At 49.2% G+C, this 16078-nt stretch overlaps 1 protein-coding gene and 1 non-coding gene across 7 annotated transcripts in view; one reads left to right on the top strand and one right to left on the bottom strand.

Moving 5' to 3' along the window:
• LOC144145047 (sodium/hydrogen exchanger 3-like) overlaps window positions 1-16078 on the bottom strand; it is a 349094-nt gene that overhangs the window by 138807 nt on the left and 194209 nt on the right. For all 6 annotated transcript variants that reach the window (XM_077676547.1, XM_077676545.1, XM_077676551.1 and 3 more), the window contains exon 4: window positions 13393-13662. In XM_077676547.1, coding sequence (XP_077532673.1) covers window positions 13393-13662 — 270 coding nt within the window. The remainder of the gene's footprint in view (window positions 1-13392; window positions 13663-16078) is intronic.
• On the top strand, window positions 7015-7087 carry Trnaa-ggc (transfer RNA alanine (anticodon GGC)). The gene has a single exon. It is a non-coding gene; the product is annotated as a tRNA-Ala (tRNA).

Raw genomic sequence — 16078 nt, 5'->3', positions numbered from 1 at the left:
GGGCTCCGTTTGGCCGGACTTGCCCATTTTGCACCACGTCGGCATCGACCGCAGACATCCACCATCTTCTGTGGACTTGCCGTGGCCTCCAACGTTCCCGACAGCAGGTACTACATAGTGTGGGACTCAACCCAGGCCGACCTCCCGACTACAGACGCTGGCTCTTTGGGCCGTATCACCAGAGCCTTTTAGACTTTCTTAGTGAAAACTTCCTGTTTATGTACATTTAAACACACTCGCCTCCACCGTTTTATGCTGCACAGCAAACTTTCGCAATTAAAAAAAAAAAAAAAAAGCGCCCTGTAAAGGGTGCACCCCTGCACAGAGGGTATTCTTGCGGAAAAGCAACCTTTAGTACTAAACAGCAGCGCTAGTATTCAACCAAGAGTGTAAAACATGGTTGTATTAGTCCTTTTTGGTAAGATGACATGTCATCACCCCGCTTCAAAGGGGAAACCAATAGCAATCATCAATCATCATTATCAGCAGCACGTTATACTAAGGGCTGTTCGTTTTCGGGTTTTATATTTTAACACAAGTGTTTTATGCCGCGATACCCCAAGATTACACAGACGACATATCTGTCCCGGAAATGACGCCAGCACACCTTTGCCGAAGCGACCCGCCAGCAGGACGTCGCTCGCCAAGCACACCCACAAGACAGCCGCCGACCCTCAAATCATGCTCAGCTATTTCGCTGCACATTTCACTTTCGTGTTTTACCGATTCCTATGACAGGGGAATCAACCACAGTTTTTCTTTTATTTACTTTTCGAAGCCGCGGACATTTTCTGTACCGTACGACAACAAATACTCCAGCAACAACAACGACGACGGTTTATCGCACAATGGGGCACTTAAGGCTTGCGCATGAAAATACCCCCATTGTTTTTCATCACCCCTGCTGGCGTGCCCTGCAAGTGCCGCCATAAATATCTCGCGTCGGCCGAGGCACCGGCGGTATTAGGGCAGAGCGTTGACGATTCACTTTGCGCTGCGCGGGGCTCCAGTCGTCTCTGGGGCGCTGCAAGCGACGAGCCCAGTAAAGAGAAAGAGCATGTCAGGCCTCCTGCGGTTGTTTTTTCGTTACTTTCCCTTTTTCCAGGTTTTATAATTTCCCTCAACCCCTTGGGAGGCTATCTGCGCTGTCAGACTCACGATGTGATCAATCAAGGGTTAAGTAAATCGCTTAGCCTTCGCCGAAAACAGGCTCCGAAGGACGGAGAAATTTTGTGGAAGTATATAACCGCCAAGCGTTTATTCTTGTCTCTCGTTCCCTCGCTGTATCCTCGCTCTCAGATATCCAGCGTTTCTTTGTGTTTTTTGTTATAAGTAATAGCGCAGCTGCGTTCAAATTCAGCAGGAGGAACGGGACATAAAATAAGAACTGTTCGAAAACATGAAACAATTTTCCAAGCGCAGGAACGTCTGAAGGTAGATTACGTATATGCCTGTTTTGCTGTCTTGTTACGGCCCCCGAATAAATTTAGAAATAGCCTGCACACGGCATAAGGGTTGCAAGAATGAGGGCGAGTGAGGTTAAAATACTGTCCTTGGCTAAACGTGGCTTCAATGTCGATTTGCACATGCAGATATAGTACTTGGAAGGGCTGATCATTTTATAGACGCAGGGTCTACGAACGCCTTATAAAGGCACGGGCTCCGACATGTAGAGCACGTATAATTAATTAGTGAAATTATAGCGCCGTCACTGAGAATCGAGCCTGTCTTTAATCTGAGTTGAATAAACGCTTCCGTTCATGCTGGCGCGATTTGTAGCTCCGCAACGAAGTTGACACATCTTAAACGTGCGGTCACTCGTAACTCCAACATGGCTACTACATAAACAAAGCAGCTCCACTCAACGTGAAAGTTGTCAAGTGCGGAGCAGTGATTCACCAAAGGGGCCGTGACGCCCTCTGTTGACTAGTTTCAGTACTAGACTGGCGTTGATACCGAAAGTAGTCAACAGAGGGCACTGCAGCCCCCAGAAAGGGCTATCAACGCTGATTTAGAATTCATCAGTTTGGGGTAACTAATGCGCTAATTCCTTTTTTTTTTCATTTTTTAACCCTTTCAGCCCTGAGTTCTTTATTTCAAGCAAAACAGTTTTTTCTGTGTGTTTTCTTAAATTTGAGGGTGACGTTATCCCACAAACAAAAAACAGCTGGAAGTAAATGTAATAAACACATTTATAACTGAGGCAAATGATTAGGACATCTGGCAATTGAAACATTTAAGTTGACCAGAGACATCACTTTTGCACATTTTCTTAAATGTTACGACTACATGAACATAAAAACCAAAAAAAAACTAGCTTCGTAGTGCAAGTATTTGTAGACTTACAAGCAAGCTAATAAAACTAAAACCGCCATTTTTTTTCAGCCTCAAAATCGTATTTTAGACTGCACAAGAGCTTTTTTTTTCTTTGTAGCGCGCTGCTCCAGTAAAATGAAACAACAGTGGTACGTATCGCTATTGGCAAATATTGAAGGACAATTCCCCCCAAAACTAGCAGTTTTGGTTTTGTTCTCAATGAGCCAGAGGAACTTTTATGTGATAGCGTCGATTGACACCCCCAGGGCTGAAAGGGTAAAGTACACTTCCTTGCGGCCTCCCAACGGCAGCCTCCGTGGAAAGGCGCAGCGCAAAGACCACCCCCGACACTTTCATATGAGTAACGTGTGCCTGCGCGGTGCAGTGGGATTGACATCGGATTCGTTACGCGAGGGACTCAGGTTCGATTCCGGCCAGTGGAAGCGGTGACCTTTTGGAAGCCCCTATTTTGGTGCGTGACGCCGCATGACTGCCGTGGGTAGATACCGTCACCCCGGACGAGCTGCGACGACAAGCCGGGCCCCTTAAAAAGGGGCACTGACACAAAATTTTGAAGGCGAGATAACTTCGGAGATAGATTGGTGGGGACACATATACATCATCTGCAAAATATCAGCGGCGAATACAGCCTAGGACATATTTAAAATCAATTCTAAAGTGTGCGAAACGCAACCGAGCAGCCAGCAGAGGACCACGCGCAATCGACATCCCGAGGTTATTGTGTAAATACACAACATCCAAACACGTCACGAGTTTGTGTTTGCCGCTTCCGCACTGCCGGCGTTTTTCGCCAGCTCGCCCGGCTCGCCGCTCCAATCGGAGGGCCGGAGGGCGGAGCTTCTGCTCTCGAGAACGAACGACCCGATCGTTGGCGGCGGAGGCGCCGTGATTTCGTCAGCTAATCGGGCAGCTGGCCGCGACCAAAGTTCTACAGCAATTCCAGGCACTCTGTTTCTATTACTGTTTATTACCATTGGATGCGAAAACGCGCCGGAGGCACGAAAAGCCCACTGAGCTAGCCGCATGGTCGCTGTGCAGGCGGCGGCCACGGCCGCGAAGTGGCCCAGGCCGGCGCAGGTAGCTCGAGTGATAGCTTGTTACCACTGCACGAAATTGTCCCCAAGTCCCGACCATGGTGGCTTACATGAGAAAGGAGCTAATGATGCGATGGAGGGTTGCATTAAAAATTGTCATATGCACCGCTTACGAGAGCGGCACTCGAATATCCGCCGCAGTGCTAAGCCGAACACATCCGTAGGAGGACCTGTAGGCATACCGGCCGGCTGCTCCCAGCGCGCGTCTTGCCACCCACCGTCTCGAGCGTCGCGCGTCGTTCTTTAGCCGCGGTAGCATTTGCACTCGCAGCGCCTGCGTCACATCCACGGTCGCTTTTTAATTAAGCGCCTCGCGAGATCAGTACGTGGGGGCATTCGCAGAAACTGCCGTCGATGCGGATTCGACAGTGCTACGGCGGCTCTGCTCTGTGATATCCCACCGACGGTCACGTGGTCAGCTTTGTTCACACAAAATCCACAAAATCCATCGTTTCGCGGCACTCGCTGAAACCGAAACTGCGACTGGCCGCATTGAAAATGCCTCTAATTAAACAACCGTCGCACGCTGAAGCAAATGAGGTTCCTACAGGTTATAAGTAGGTCACTAGCGACTTATCGCAACAAAAAAAAACAAGATGCAAAATTTTTGTGTCAGTGCACCTTTAAGTGCTCTGCACTTAATAGAGAACATTCAAGCGGGAGGGGAATAGCGGACAAGACGAACGATAGACTTGGTCTACTTCTCTACTGTACAAACCTAATTGATTGGTTGATTGTAGGGTTTAACGCGCCGACGCTACACAGGCGATGAGGCGCGCTGTAGTGGAGGGCTCCGGATTAATTTTGACCACCTGGGGATATTTAACGTGCGCCGAAATCTCGAACACGTGGGCGTTTCAACACGCAAGTATTTTATGCCGAGATCCACCAAGATATGACTGACGTCATATCCGTCACGGAAATGACATCGCCAGAAAGTGCGAAGACAGCTGTATTAACGCGCCATATATCTTTCCTACAACCACCTATATTTCGATGGTGCTGGCGTCTAAGAGAGGTGAAGCGAAGGAGTGCATCACGACGCTAATGAGCGCCGACAGTTGGCGCCAGCTGAGCTCGTTGCAACGCAACGTCTGACTTCTAGTACACTGTACGTCTGCCGTACACCCCAGGGAGCAGGGACGCAGTGTTCGCACATTTGCCAAAGCGACTCGCCAGCAGGTTGTCGCTCGCCAAGCACACCCACAAGACAGTCCCGCAAATCATGCTCTTTCGCTGCAGCGGAGCGTGAGTTCACCAAACGATTCGCTGGCAACCCGTTTGGTTTCGTTCGCATGGTTTGCGAGTTCGTGTGGTTTCATTCGGGTTTACGCAGTGCTCCGGTGCGTGCAATCCAGTGTCTAATGTTTATAAGTCTGACGGTGTCATACCGACGAAATATAAATAGCGATGTGCAAGTTCATATCGATGCAGAATAAACATTCAACTGATCCTGTGAAACCACATCTAACTTTCGTGTTTTACCGATTCCTCTGAAAGAGGGATCAATCACATTTTTTTTTCTTTTTCGTCTGCATCAGAAAAGCGGGCGCAGCGGCCGGGAATCGAACCCGCGTCCTTGTGTTCTGAAGCACAACGCTTTAGCCAATGAGCCACCGCGGCGGTTTGGACATACCTAATACAGCTACCACAACGAATTGGGTGACAATAACAAAACAAAAGAAGTGCAATGACGAGAAATACTTCGTTTCGTTATGCAAGTTGGCTATAAAGTTGGAGCTCACCCATCGGTCTTCTTCCCACCACGCTCTGAAACTCTCCCGAAGTGTAGCATTTGGTGGTGCTTAAGTGTCTACTTTCCGTGTGTGTTCTGTGCGCAAGTCTTGTGGTGGGTGTATTCTGTCCAGTAACGAAGTAGTTTACGTCTACAGTTCATCCCGCCTGCTCTCTTTTCATCTTTGTTTTTTTCTTCTGGTGCTACGTCGAAAGTTAACACACAAACTAAACTTTCATCTTACAATTACTCGCAAGTTCTTTCCTCAGAAAAGTAGCGCGGGATAATGAAGAGTAAGATGTCTGCTATAAAGCCAAACAACCTTGCTTTCTTTAGTATTTCCATTCGCTGTTTTCCTTTTGCTCTCCCACATGAGGGGATTAAAAAAATTCATGCATCTCCACGAAGTGAATATTGACGAGTGGGCGAAGCAATAAGGATCGTTCTTACCGTAACTGAGCCGTGGCATTGCCCACTCGCGCATGCAAATGAGTGACAACGCGTGTGTACAGTATATACAATTCCAATCCAATCCCACGCAATTCAATTTAATCTAATCAAATCCAATCCATCTCAATTCAATCCAATCCAATCCAATGCTCCTCACGCGTTCGCAACACTGTGTACACGGACGCCAAGCCCCGGACAGAGCGAGGTCCTAAGGTGCTTCGTCCCTAAAAAGAAGCCACAGGAGACCACGCAGAAAAGAGAAAGCCCTCGCCTCGTTGCAAGCAGAAGAAAAACCTTGCTCCCTACCTTTGCTTAACGGACCTGCTATTTAAGCCCGGACGCCTACTTTGCCGGAGCAGCGCTTGCGAATCAATTAAACGATCCTCGCATCGTGTCCTCTAAGCACCGCTCTGTCAACAGACCATGTGATAGCACCGCCTTCGTTTTACCTCCGCTCGGTAAGCCGCAGCACTCACGCCTCAGCGTCAGCAAAGTTTCAAGGGCAATCGCCGGGGCGCTTCTCTAAGCCTCTCCAAGCCCCCGCTTTTCGCTTCCCGGAGTATATCGAAATCACCAGGGCGCGGATAGGTCCCCTCTTGTGCTCAATCATCCCTCCATGCCCCTTTAGCTCCCCTCTTTCGCTCTCAGTTTTTAGCCCAGCGCGGCTACGACATTCTCGTGTAGCATGGCTCACATCGGAGAGTGTTCGTTGAATTACGCGTGGGATTTAAATAAAGAGGCAGCAGTATTGTTGTTACAAACGAACGGAAGTCCGAGTTGAAAGCAACGTTGCATGGCGGACGTTTTTGCAGGCGCGCAGGTGTAAACAATGAGGCGGTCACCCTAAAAATGGGAAAACTTGCTCGAGTAGTCGGAGTGGCGCTGGCTACCATCCCCAAGCGCAGGAAACAAAAATACCTGAACATATATACCTCAGATAGTGGAGGGGAAAATAACCCCGCCGGTAGCGAAGTGGTCATCGCACCAGACCGGTATTCTGGAGGTCGTGGGTTCGGATCCCACCCGGCGGGCATTTTTTCTCCACTTTTTCTTTCTGTCCAAATTCTTTATCTGTTTCTATGACCTACCACATCCTCCCCTTTGCTTTCAGAGGTTTTCTTGACTGCCAACCCTGATTTCTGTCTTATTTGAACGAGCCCCTCATTTCCTATTCTGATTCGCTACATGCATAGCGAGGGCCGCTGTTCTGGCAGTCTTGGTGGGTTCAACGCTGGTCGACCACTCTCGACATGTCGTAGACACTGGAGTCACGGCCCGGGGGTTAAAAAGAAGTTCCCTTCACCCCGAGTAGTCCGCGTGGCGCTGGCTACCACCCCCAAGCGCAGGAAACAAAAATACCTGAGCATAAATACCCCAGAAAGGGGAGGGAAAATAGCCCCGCCGGTAGCGTAGTGGTCATCGCACCAGACCGGCATTCTGGAGGTCGTGGGTTCGGATCCCACCCGGCGGGAATTTTTTCTCCACTTTGTTTCTTTCTATCCGAATTCTTTATATGTTTCAATGGCCTACCACATCCTCCCCTTTGCTTTAAGAGGTTTTCTTGACTGTCAACCCTGATTTCTGATTTCCTATTCTGATTCCCTATATATATATATATATATATATATATATATATATATATATATATATATATATATATATATATATATATATATATATATATATATATATATATATATATATATATATATATATACATACATACATACATACATACACGAAGAGAGAGAGAGAGCGATATAGATATAGATGGAAGAGTTAGTAAATTAAAGTACTAATACTAGACGTTGCTGGCGCGGAGCCGTTTCGCGTATGGGGTCCAAAGGGACACTAAAGGATGAGTGAAATTTTGTTTTAACTGAAAGATCGTAGGTTTCGTAGCTCTCTCAGTTTTCGTTCGATGAGCAACGATGCGTTATTTGCTGAGAAACAAGTAAATAAAGCTGATGTTTCTCTCACCCGCTTCCCTGTCAGTTTTTGGTGACGTAGCCATTGCGTTACAAAATAGGAGCTAAGTCCCGGAGCGGTCTAGAGCGCAAACGCTGGCATCGGTAGCTTTTTATGTCTCAAAGTCACGGCCGCGTGTATGCGTTTCCTAGTCAGTACAGCCGGCCGTCACCGGAGCTTGCTTATGGGCGTTATATCACAGCATAAACGTACCTAAAGCACACAAAAGCACTCGAACTGAAATAAATAACAGCCAAAACGGACCTGCAATGGTTGAAAACAGCGGTGTAGGAAAATATTCAACAAAAATAGCCGAAACCGACCTAAAAGGGGAAAAGCCGCAAAAACGTACAAGAATCAGTAGCTGAAACTGACCAAAAGCCACCGGAAATACCCGAAATCCCATTTATAATGCATAAAGATGTCAAATAGATTATATGCGTGATAAAAAAAAAACTGTCAATATTCAAATAAAAGAAACCCCTGAAAATGAAAAAAAAAAAAAAAAGCGGTGAGGGGATTTGAACCCGGGTTATAGGACGTTTGCTTCGCAGGAGCGGAACAACTTTATTGTTCAATAAACAATAAAGACACAACCAGACCAAGCGGTTCTGAGCGATTAAATTGAGGGCTACATGCACGTGACCATAGCTTCAAACATGCCCCTACATGGCGCCATGCGTCACTTGGCTGTGCTGACTAGGAAACTCCTATACACTCCCGGGCTGCCGGCTGCCGCCGTTCAGGTCGGTGCCTTCATCACTTTCACCACCTTCACCTCATCTGGCGATCACAGCCATCTCATATTACCTTCTATCGCAGCGCGAACCTAGCGCGAAATAAACGCTCTTCACTGCAGCCGTGACGGCAATTGTTTCCCGCGTTCCCCATGGCTCAGACATAAGGGTAGGGCGACACGCGCCTTACGGATTATCATAGGCGGCTCGAGGCGAACGGACGGATCCGTCAGCTAACCATTCGCAGTAAGTTCATCTCGCGGGCGATTATGTTCGAACCTGGCGCGTTTTACCAATAGGCACCGGACACTGCAGTTTGCGCGCGACTCCAGCGCCGCCTCTCGCCCCCGCATAGCAACTCCGGGTCGGTGGATGTCGCGACCGGCCGTTCAGCGCAAGTAAAAACACACGCGCTGCGTGCGGTTCGACGTTGTGTATAATTGCAAGTTGCAGGGTCCGAAAGGATCAAAAGGCTACAGGAAAGAATTAGTGGTAGCACCGCTACTGCTGCGCGAAGGACAGCCACAATCGCGAAAGGCAGCCTGCCATCGTTCTGTACAGGTTTCGCGCTCGGGCAGCCGTGGGAGAATAAGCGTCGCAAGAAATGATTTTAGCAGTAAGAAAAGTCAAGGAAGTAAGAAAGTCATGACATTTTTTGTCAGTGGAAGGAGTAAACTTATGAGTACGATTACCGTTTGTGCGCAGCGCAGACAGGAAGGGCCGTAAAACTAAAACGTTTGCTTTCAGTGTTCATACACATCACGCGCTGCGATGAATCGCATGCCGTCGTAGTAGTTGCATAACACAAGGTATTACCGCTTCCGCCACTATTGTTTTATCAGCAGTAACCTTTTTGTAGCAACATTCACGGCACCGAATGGATACCAAAAGGCGACACAAGAATATGCATTCACAGCACTTCGCGGGTGATGCCAAAAGCAATGTCAAGACGGTCAATACGCATCCCGCTTACTGCCCTACTTAGTTCCCCGAAGTGTACATAGTTCGGCCACACATTCCAAGCGAAAGCGTGGAAAGCTATCAAAAGCAAGGTTGCATTCACTCGCACTGACTTCTTTAATACGTTTTGCGTACTCTGAAAGTTGAGGTTATTATTGTTTAAGCAGAGGATGGGGAGGAGAATTCTTTAATGCGATTTTCGTACTCTGAAAGTTGAGGTTATTATTGTTTAAGCAGGGGATGGGGAGGAGAAGGAAATGCTTTCTTGGAGAATTCCGAACGGCCTGAACAAACTGTATCCCAATTAGCCGCTAAGACGACTCTAACATTACTAACAAGATAGAAGCCGAAATTAAACGGAATCTTCGTAAAGACAACCGCCACTCCGCAGCAGATTTCGAACTGTGTGGAACTGCGTTTACTTTTGTCAACAGCTAATAACGTTTGGAATGCGTTGTTAATTAGTGACAACACCAACCGAGCTGAAGAAGGGCAACCGAAAAAGTAACCGTAGTGTGGTTGCGCGAACAGAGGAAACAATAACACAAACACGGTTCTGTCGTGGAGCGCCGTTGTATACGCTGGCTACTGACCTGAATTGGCGCTGTAAATAACCTTCCCTTGTGTCAGCTTGATCGTGGCTCATATTGAGTGGGAAAACACTGGGGTTTGAGAATTTAAAAAGATGTTTAATTAACTGAAAAAACTGGGATTACATATATAGACGGGGGAGCACTCAAAGAAGACGTCTGACGCGCTGCTCGGGCGTGGGGCGACTCCCTTGCAGTGATGCCAACCTGATAGCATCCTCGATTAACCGCACCGGTGCACACCGGGGCACACCGGTGCGCCTTTTCATCCTCGATAAACCGCACCGGTGTGCACCGTCCGTCCTCGATAAACCGGGGTGCACCGTCGCGGGGCAACTTTTGGTTGCACCGCCGCGCACCGAGAGAGTCGATGGTGCGTGCGGCGTGCAGTCCCGAGATGCATCGCGGACGATGCCGGCGAAGGAGCTTCCTCCGCCGTCTGCTGCAGCGACGGCGCATCGCCGCACTCGTGTCAAGGCGGACGGAGCTGTGTATTGTTGCTGACAACGATGGCGTGCTTGTGAATTCATCGGGCAACGATGCGACAGTCTCCTAACGGGCGGTAACAACGGCCAGTGATTGTAAATGAGGACGCGAACTTTGTGTACTTCGAAGACGGCTGCATGCATTGCCAGAAAGTTGGGGATTGACATTCGTTTCGTTCGATCGAATTATCATGAACTGTTACCGGAGTGCCTAGACGATGAAGACCTACTTGTTTTGCTGTAACGGAAGGGCGGAACAAAACAGGCACTCGCATTATGGCTCAAACGAAGATTAGAAGCAGCTTGTATGTAGCTGTTTAGTGGAAGCGGTGGCGGTACGTTGTTCCGCATGTGTGACGGATTTAAGTTGTGCGTACATATAATCATTGGCCTTCAATAAATACCACTTTCAAATAGCGCTGTGTCTCATAACAGTGCTGTATTGTTACTTGTGAACGTTTTTATGAGTTTATTTCTTAGATTAAGAGATGGCGCTTGGGTAGAACCGCCCCGTTTGTCCTCGATCAATACGCACCGTCGTGGGGCACTGTGCACCGCGCCGGTTTTGGGGGCAACACCGGTGCGTGTTTATCGAGGACGCTATGAGGCAACGCTTTATCCCTAGAATGACCCCTCAAAAATCCCTAGATAGCAAACAAAATCTCCAGATTGCATTTTTTTTTTCGCAAGTCGGCATTCATTTTTATTAGTCTAAACGCAGCTTGCTCTTCGCTTCGTTTGCTCTGAATCTTATTAGAGTTAACATACAGCTTACTAGCAGCAACTGCAGCTCTTTTCCTTCGAGTGTACAGCGCACCTCAGAGTTTCCACAGTTGCACTTCACTTGTGAAGACAAGTTGTCACTCGCGACGACAAGTTCGGACAAGTTCCTTCGACAGCACACCTCAGAGGTTGTTACTGCGAGAAGCTCGCGTTACAGAACCACAGTCGCCCTCTCTCGGCTTGCACAACACCAATGCTGTTTTAAATGAAAAAACAGAAATAGCGAAGGAAAGTTAGAAATGAAAAATAGAAATTAGCAAAAAAATACATTCTTTTCAGTCACTTATTGTTGAAAACGCGTGGTTACTCAGCAACACCAGTCACTAAGCTGCATAGCGTTTCATTTCAACAGACTCTAAAAAATCCCTAGATTTCACAAAAAGACGCCAAATCTTTAAAAGAGACAAAAAACCCCTATATCTAGGGATAAATCCCTAGGGTTGGCATCACTGCTCCCTTGGGCGAACAGCACACACACGCACCACGCGAGAGTCCAAAGCTTGCACCATACACGCTCGGTGGTGTGAACATCCGGCCGCGGTCGCTGCGGCGGCGGTGGTTTCGAGTGCTTCGTGATCCGAGCCCGGTCCCCTCGGCAGGCCGCCGGTGTCTGCTTTCGTTTTCGCCTCTCGGCGCAAGCATTCCCGGCGCGATAATTATTTGATGCTTCGGAGACGGCTTACACTTGCTGTGAATGGGACTTCGCAACGATGTCTGTCCCGTCAATTTCTTTGACGGCGCACACGCGCGCGGGAACGTACAATCTCTAACTTTTCGCGCACGCGAGGCCGACAGTAGTAGGTCAGCCCCGTAATTGTCCGGAAATCGCACAGAAGCACTTGAGACACGGGGAAACTATTTGCCAGAACAGTTTTCAAGGTCTAGGCACCTTTCAAAAACAATTGCAGAATCGCAAAAACAAACCGAGACGTGCCGAATATATGAACGCGCGGCCGCCGTCTGCCGCTCACCGACCCGAAGTTAGCTCAAGCTTCCGCGGGGCGGCGCTGGGGGTACTTTTTCGTCGCGCCCTCTGAGCAGTGACCGGTGCCTATAGCAACATTTCAATAAAGTGTTACTCCTCCTCCTTCTCCCACTTCGCCCGCGGGGAACGGGAGATTAGAAGGTCAGGCAGGTAGCTTAACCACTTGCAATGCAACTTGTTCCTTTTGCCGCTTCTAATGAAGGAACTTTAGCTGCTTTCTGACCGGTATATTGCTTGTTGAAGCTCGGGCGCTCACCGTCGTAAGTTGACTTCGCGAATTTTGCACCAATGTTTTTCGTAAACGAGACTGAAAGCATTGATGGTTAGCTGAATAATGAGGGAAGCAGCCTGACTCACGGGGTGTAAAAGCTGTAGTCTGTTTTTTAGATACGATGAGCTCACGGAAAGCTTTGATTTACATTTATTTCACGTGCTCAACCACTTCAGAATGTTTGTTTCAGGAAAACATCTATAGACGCTCCTCGAATGAGCTCTAGCCGTTCGGCACTTTTGTGACGTCACAAACCTTAGTACCAAAAAGCGTACGGGGCGTCGTCCCGTGTTTTCACGTTTTTTGTCGTTCTCTGCCTTATTAAACAACTGCAAGTTGCGAGAGTGGTGGATTTAGATCCTCGGCAACGCAATCCATCCATACAGGCCAACTTGTTTCCAGCCTTTAGTGCCCTTTACTAGAGAGGCGCTCTATGACAAGAATCGTTTGGAAGGATAATAGAAGGGTAATTCGTATACATTTGCGCCCTGAAAGCGCCTGCTCATTGTTTGGGTATTGCCTTTAATGCACGTACATTCGCGTTCCTAGAATCTCGGCAATGCAGCATACGACGGGTTGCGTATAGGTTTGTGCTCACCGTATTAGGACAGCTACTCCAAGGTAATTTACGAGCGTAAGAGAGTGTGGCTATAGGGCTATAGTCGAGTACAAGTTAAGAACGGCGACAGCGCCTGTACTGTGTCATTCCGCCAAAGCGAAGAACCAGTGACGTCACCGCGCGCGACCTTTGAATGAATATTGCGCTCAATGCGTGAAATCATCTGCTTTTCTAACCGAGTTTGACATAAAAAAATTGTTCGCTAGTTTTCTTTCGCGCCTGCTTTTATATTGTCCTTCTCAAAATACCCGCAGGAGCCGACCATTCGCGCCGTGCGGAGGAACATCCGGTTGCGGTGATAAGGCACTGGGGTGACTGCCGTTGCCGTTCCTAACCTGCAACCGAGTGAGTAGAAGGGCCAGCAGGGTGCATGCTCACCTATCTTGGTGAAGCCGGCGAGTATGATGAAGACGGTGAAGACGAAAGGGACGCTGACGAAGTTCCAGCGGATGCTGGCCACCGACACGCCCTCATGCCCCTCGGCGTGCTCGTGCTCCCGCTCGGCGGCGCAGTGTCGCTGCCGGACCTCGCTGTCGACCTCGTGCGCCGTCGCCTCCGCGCCCTCCTCCAGAGACCCCGGCGGCGACGACCGGTGCGGGCCTGCCGCCAAAAGCAGGCGCTCGTCTACGGCATCAGCCGTGCGGTCACCTGCGCAGACACGTTGTCCCACAGTATTGCACAGGCTGCTTGGCGCAGCCTTCAGGAGGAAAAAAAAAGTTAGAGCAGTTCCACTGAACGTGAAAGCTGATTGATTGATTGATTGTAGGGTTTAACGCGCCGACGCAACGCAGGCGATGAGGCGCGCCGTAGTGGAGGGCTCCGGATTAATTTTGACCACCTGGGGATCTTTAACGTGCGCCGAAATCTCGTACACACGGGCGTTTTTGCTTTTCGCCTCCATCAGAAAAGCGGCCGCCGCGGCCGGGAATCGAACCCGCGACCTCGTGCTCAGCAGCGCAACGCCTTAGCCACTGAGCCACCGCGGCGGGTGAACGTGAAAGCTATCAGGAGTGGAGCAATGATTCGCCAGAAGGGCCGTGGCGCCGTTCTCCACTTTTTGCTACCACCCCTATCACTCGAGTCCCTCTCCCAGCCTTTCTCTTCTCTTGATGAATTGAACAGAGGTTTGTTCAGTGCAATTCCACTTTTCTTCCGCCTTCGCAGTGCTTGCGCGCCTTCTTCTGGGACAGCCTGCATGCATTTGTGTATCTTTTGTTTCTTGTTCTAGCTGGAACAGCACGAGCGGGAGTTCTGCTCTGTTTCTGCTTAATTGCTTTTACCTCGCACGTGCTGGAGCTTTTCTGCGCCATTTCGAACCCGTCGTCATTTCGAACGTGTCGAACGGGCGCATAAATTGCGGAGCACTTTATCCCCCCGGCATGTCGTCGTAGCTCGTCCGCGGAACCACCGCAGTCACTCGACATCGCGCACCCAAACAGAGTCACGCGGTGTCACACATTCAAACGGAGGCTTTGAAAAGATACCCCGCTTGTCCCTCGATTCAGCCTTCGGGTCTAAAGTTCAGGGCATACCTCAAAAATGGGTTTATGAAGAGCTTTATATAAGAACAGAACGCCCGCTCGTACTGATTCAGGTAGAGCAAGAGAAAAAAAGATAAAGAAAAGGATGCGAGCTGTTCCAGAAGAAGGCGCGCGAGCATTGCGAATGCGGGAAATTTGAATTGCATTGAGCAAACCTCTGTTCAATTCTTCAAGAGAAGAGTAAGGCACGGAGAGCAAGAGCGTGAGGGGTGGTAGCAAAGAGTGGAGAACGGCGCCCACACCGCTTCGAACTTGACAGATTTCCCGTTGAGTGGAACTGCTTTAACTTTTTTTCTTCCGCGGCCACTTTTTCTCGCGCATTATCGCAAAAACCAGCCCAACGAGCATTCCTAACTAAACGAACGCGGGGACTGCCAGTTAAGTACACATGCTCCGCCTCAAATGCAAATGTACTTGCAGTTTTCTTTACGCTATATAAAGAGAGCATGTATGACCAGTGCCGGCGGTTCCAGGAGTTTCGAATGGTTCTGCCTATATAAACCTCTTTTCCAAGTATGCTCTTAACTCTTGGCCGGAAAGCTGAATCGAGTGACAAGCGGGTATATTTTCGCAGCCTCTGTTTGGCTGTGTGACGCCGCGTAACACCTTGATCGCGGACAAGCTACGACGACAAACGGGGCCCCTAAAGTGCTCCGCTCTTAAAGTTGCGGAAACTCCCAAATGGGAATCGTGGAATAAATGCTGAAGCCGCTCTGCTGTATACCCACCCCGTTAAGGCCGGCTTCTGCTACACACACGCGCATTGCTTGAAAGATTTTTGCTGCGAAGCAGCATACCTCTAACCTGTCAAGAAAATTTTCGTGCCTGCGTCAGCACAAAACTCCCAGGCTACTACTGGCTACACAAAGAAACATCCCAGGCTACTACTGGCTACACCCAGGCTACACAAACAAGTTACTGGCACCGCCAAGGAGCCCGTCGTTTTGCCGACTAAGCTACGCCCAACGTGGAGATAGGGAGACAGACGGTGGTTTGGATCCAGCGTCTGGAACACGGGAGGGCGCTTTTCGGAGGCGGCGCATAAAATAAGAGTGAGGGGAAGGCAGTGAGAGATGACACCCCCTCTTGCTCTTGAAAAGGGCTCAAAACTGTCTGACTTAGGGGGTCAACACCTTATCAGGCCCTGAGAGATGACGCCTTAGCAGCACGTGCCGCCCACTTCCTTACCGTTCGAAAGACGCCCCTTTCCGTTTTCAAAAGAAAATCGGCAGAAGTGCCGAAGCTGCTGCGTTCGAGACGCCGCCCCCGCGGATCCCAGGTAACGGCTTCCAGAGTCTCTGGTTTCACTCTTTGTAGAGCCACGTGTGCGAGTTTAAGTGTCGCGGCATGGGTAATGGTTGTGGGTGTCGTTTACAGCTTCGCAGTCACACCACCTTCACAGCGTGAATTGTAGCCAATTTTTTTCTGACGCCGTAGAAGCAGCTTGACACCAAAGTTTGAAGTCTATGGGGCCTTTTATATTAAATCTTCCCCAAGATCGCATGCATTCCTATAAAGCAACA

Source organism: Haemaphysalis longicornis, unplaced genomic scaffold (genome assembly GCF_048455015.1).
Source record: "Haemaphysalis longicornis isolate Haplotype H1 unplaced genomic scaffold, Haemaphysalis longicornis Haplotype H1 scaffold_7, whole genome shotgun sequence".
In the NCBI taxonomy this organism is placed as follows: Eukaryota; Metazoa; Arthropoda; class Arachnida; order Ixodida; family Ixodidae; genus Haemaphysalis; species Haemaphysalis longicornis.
This window is presented reverse-complemented; position numbering and strand designations above follow the sequence as displayed.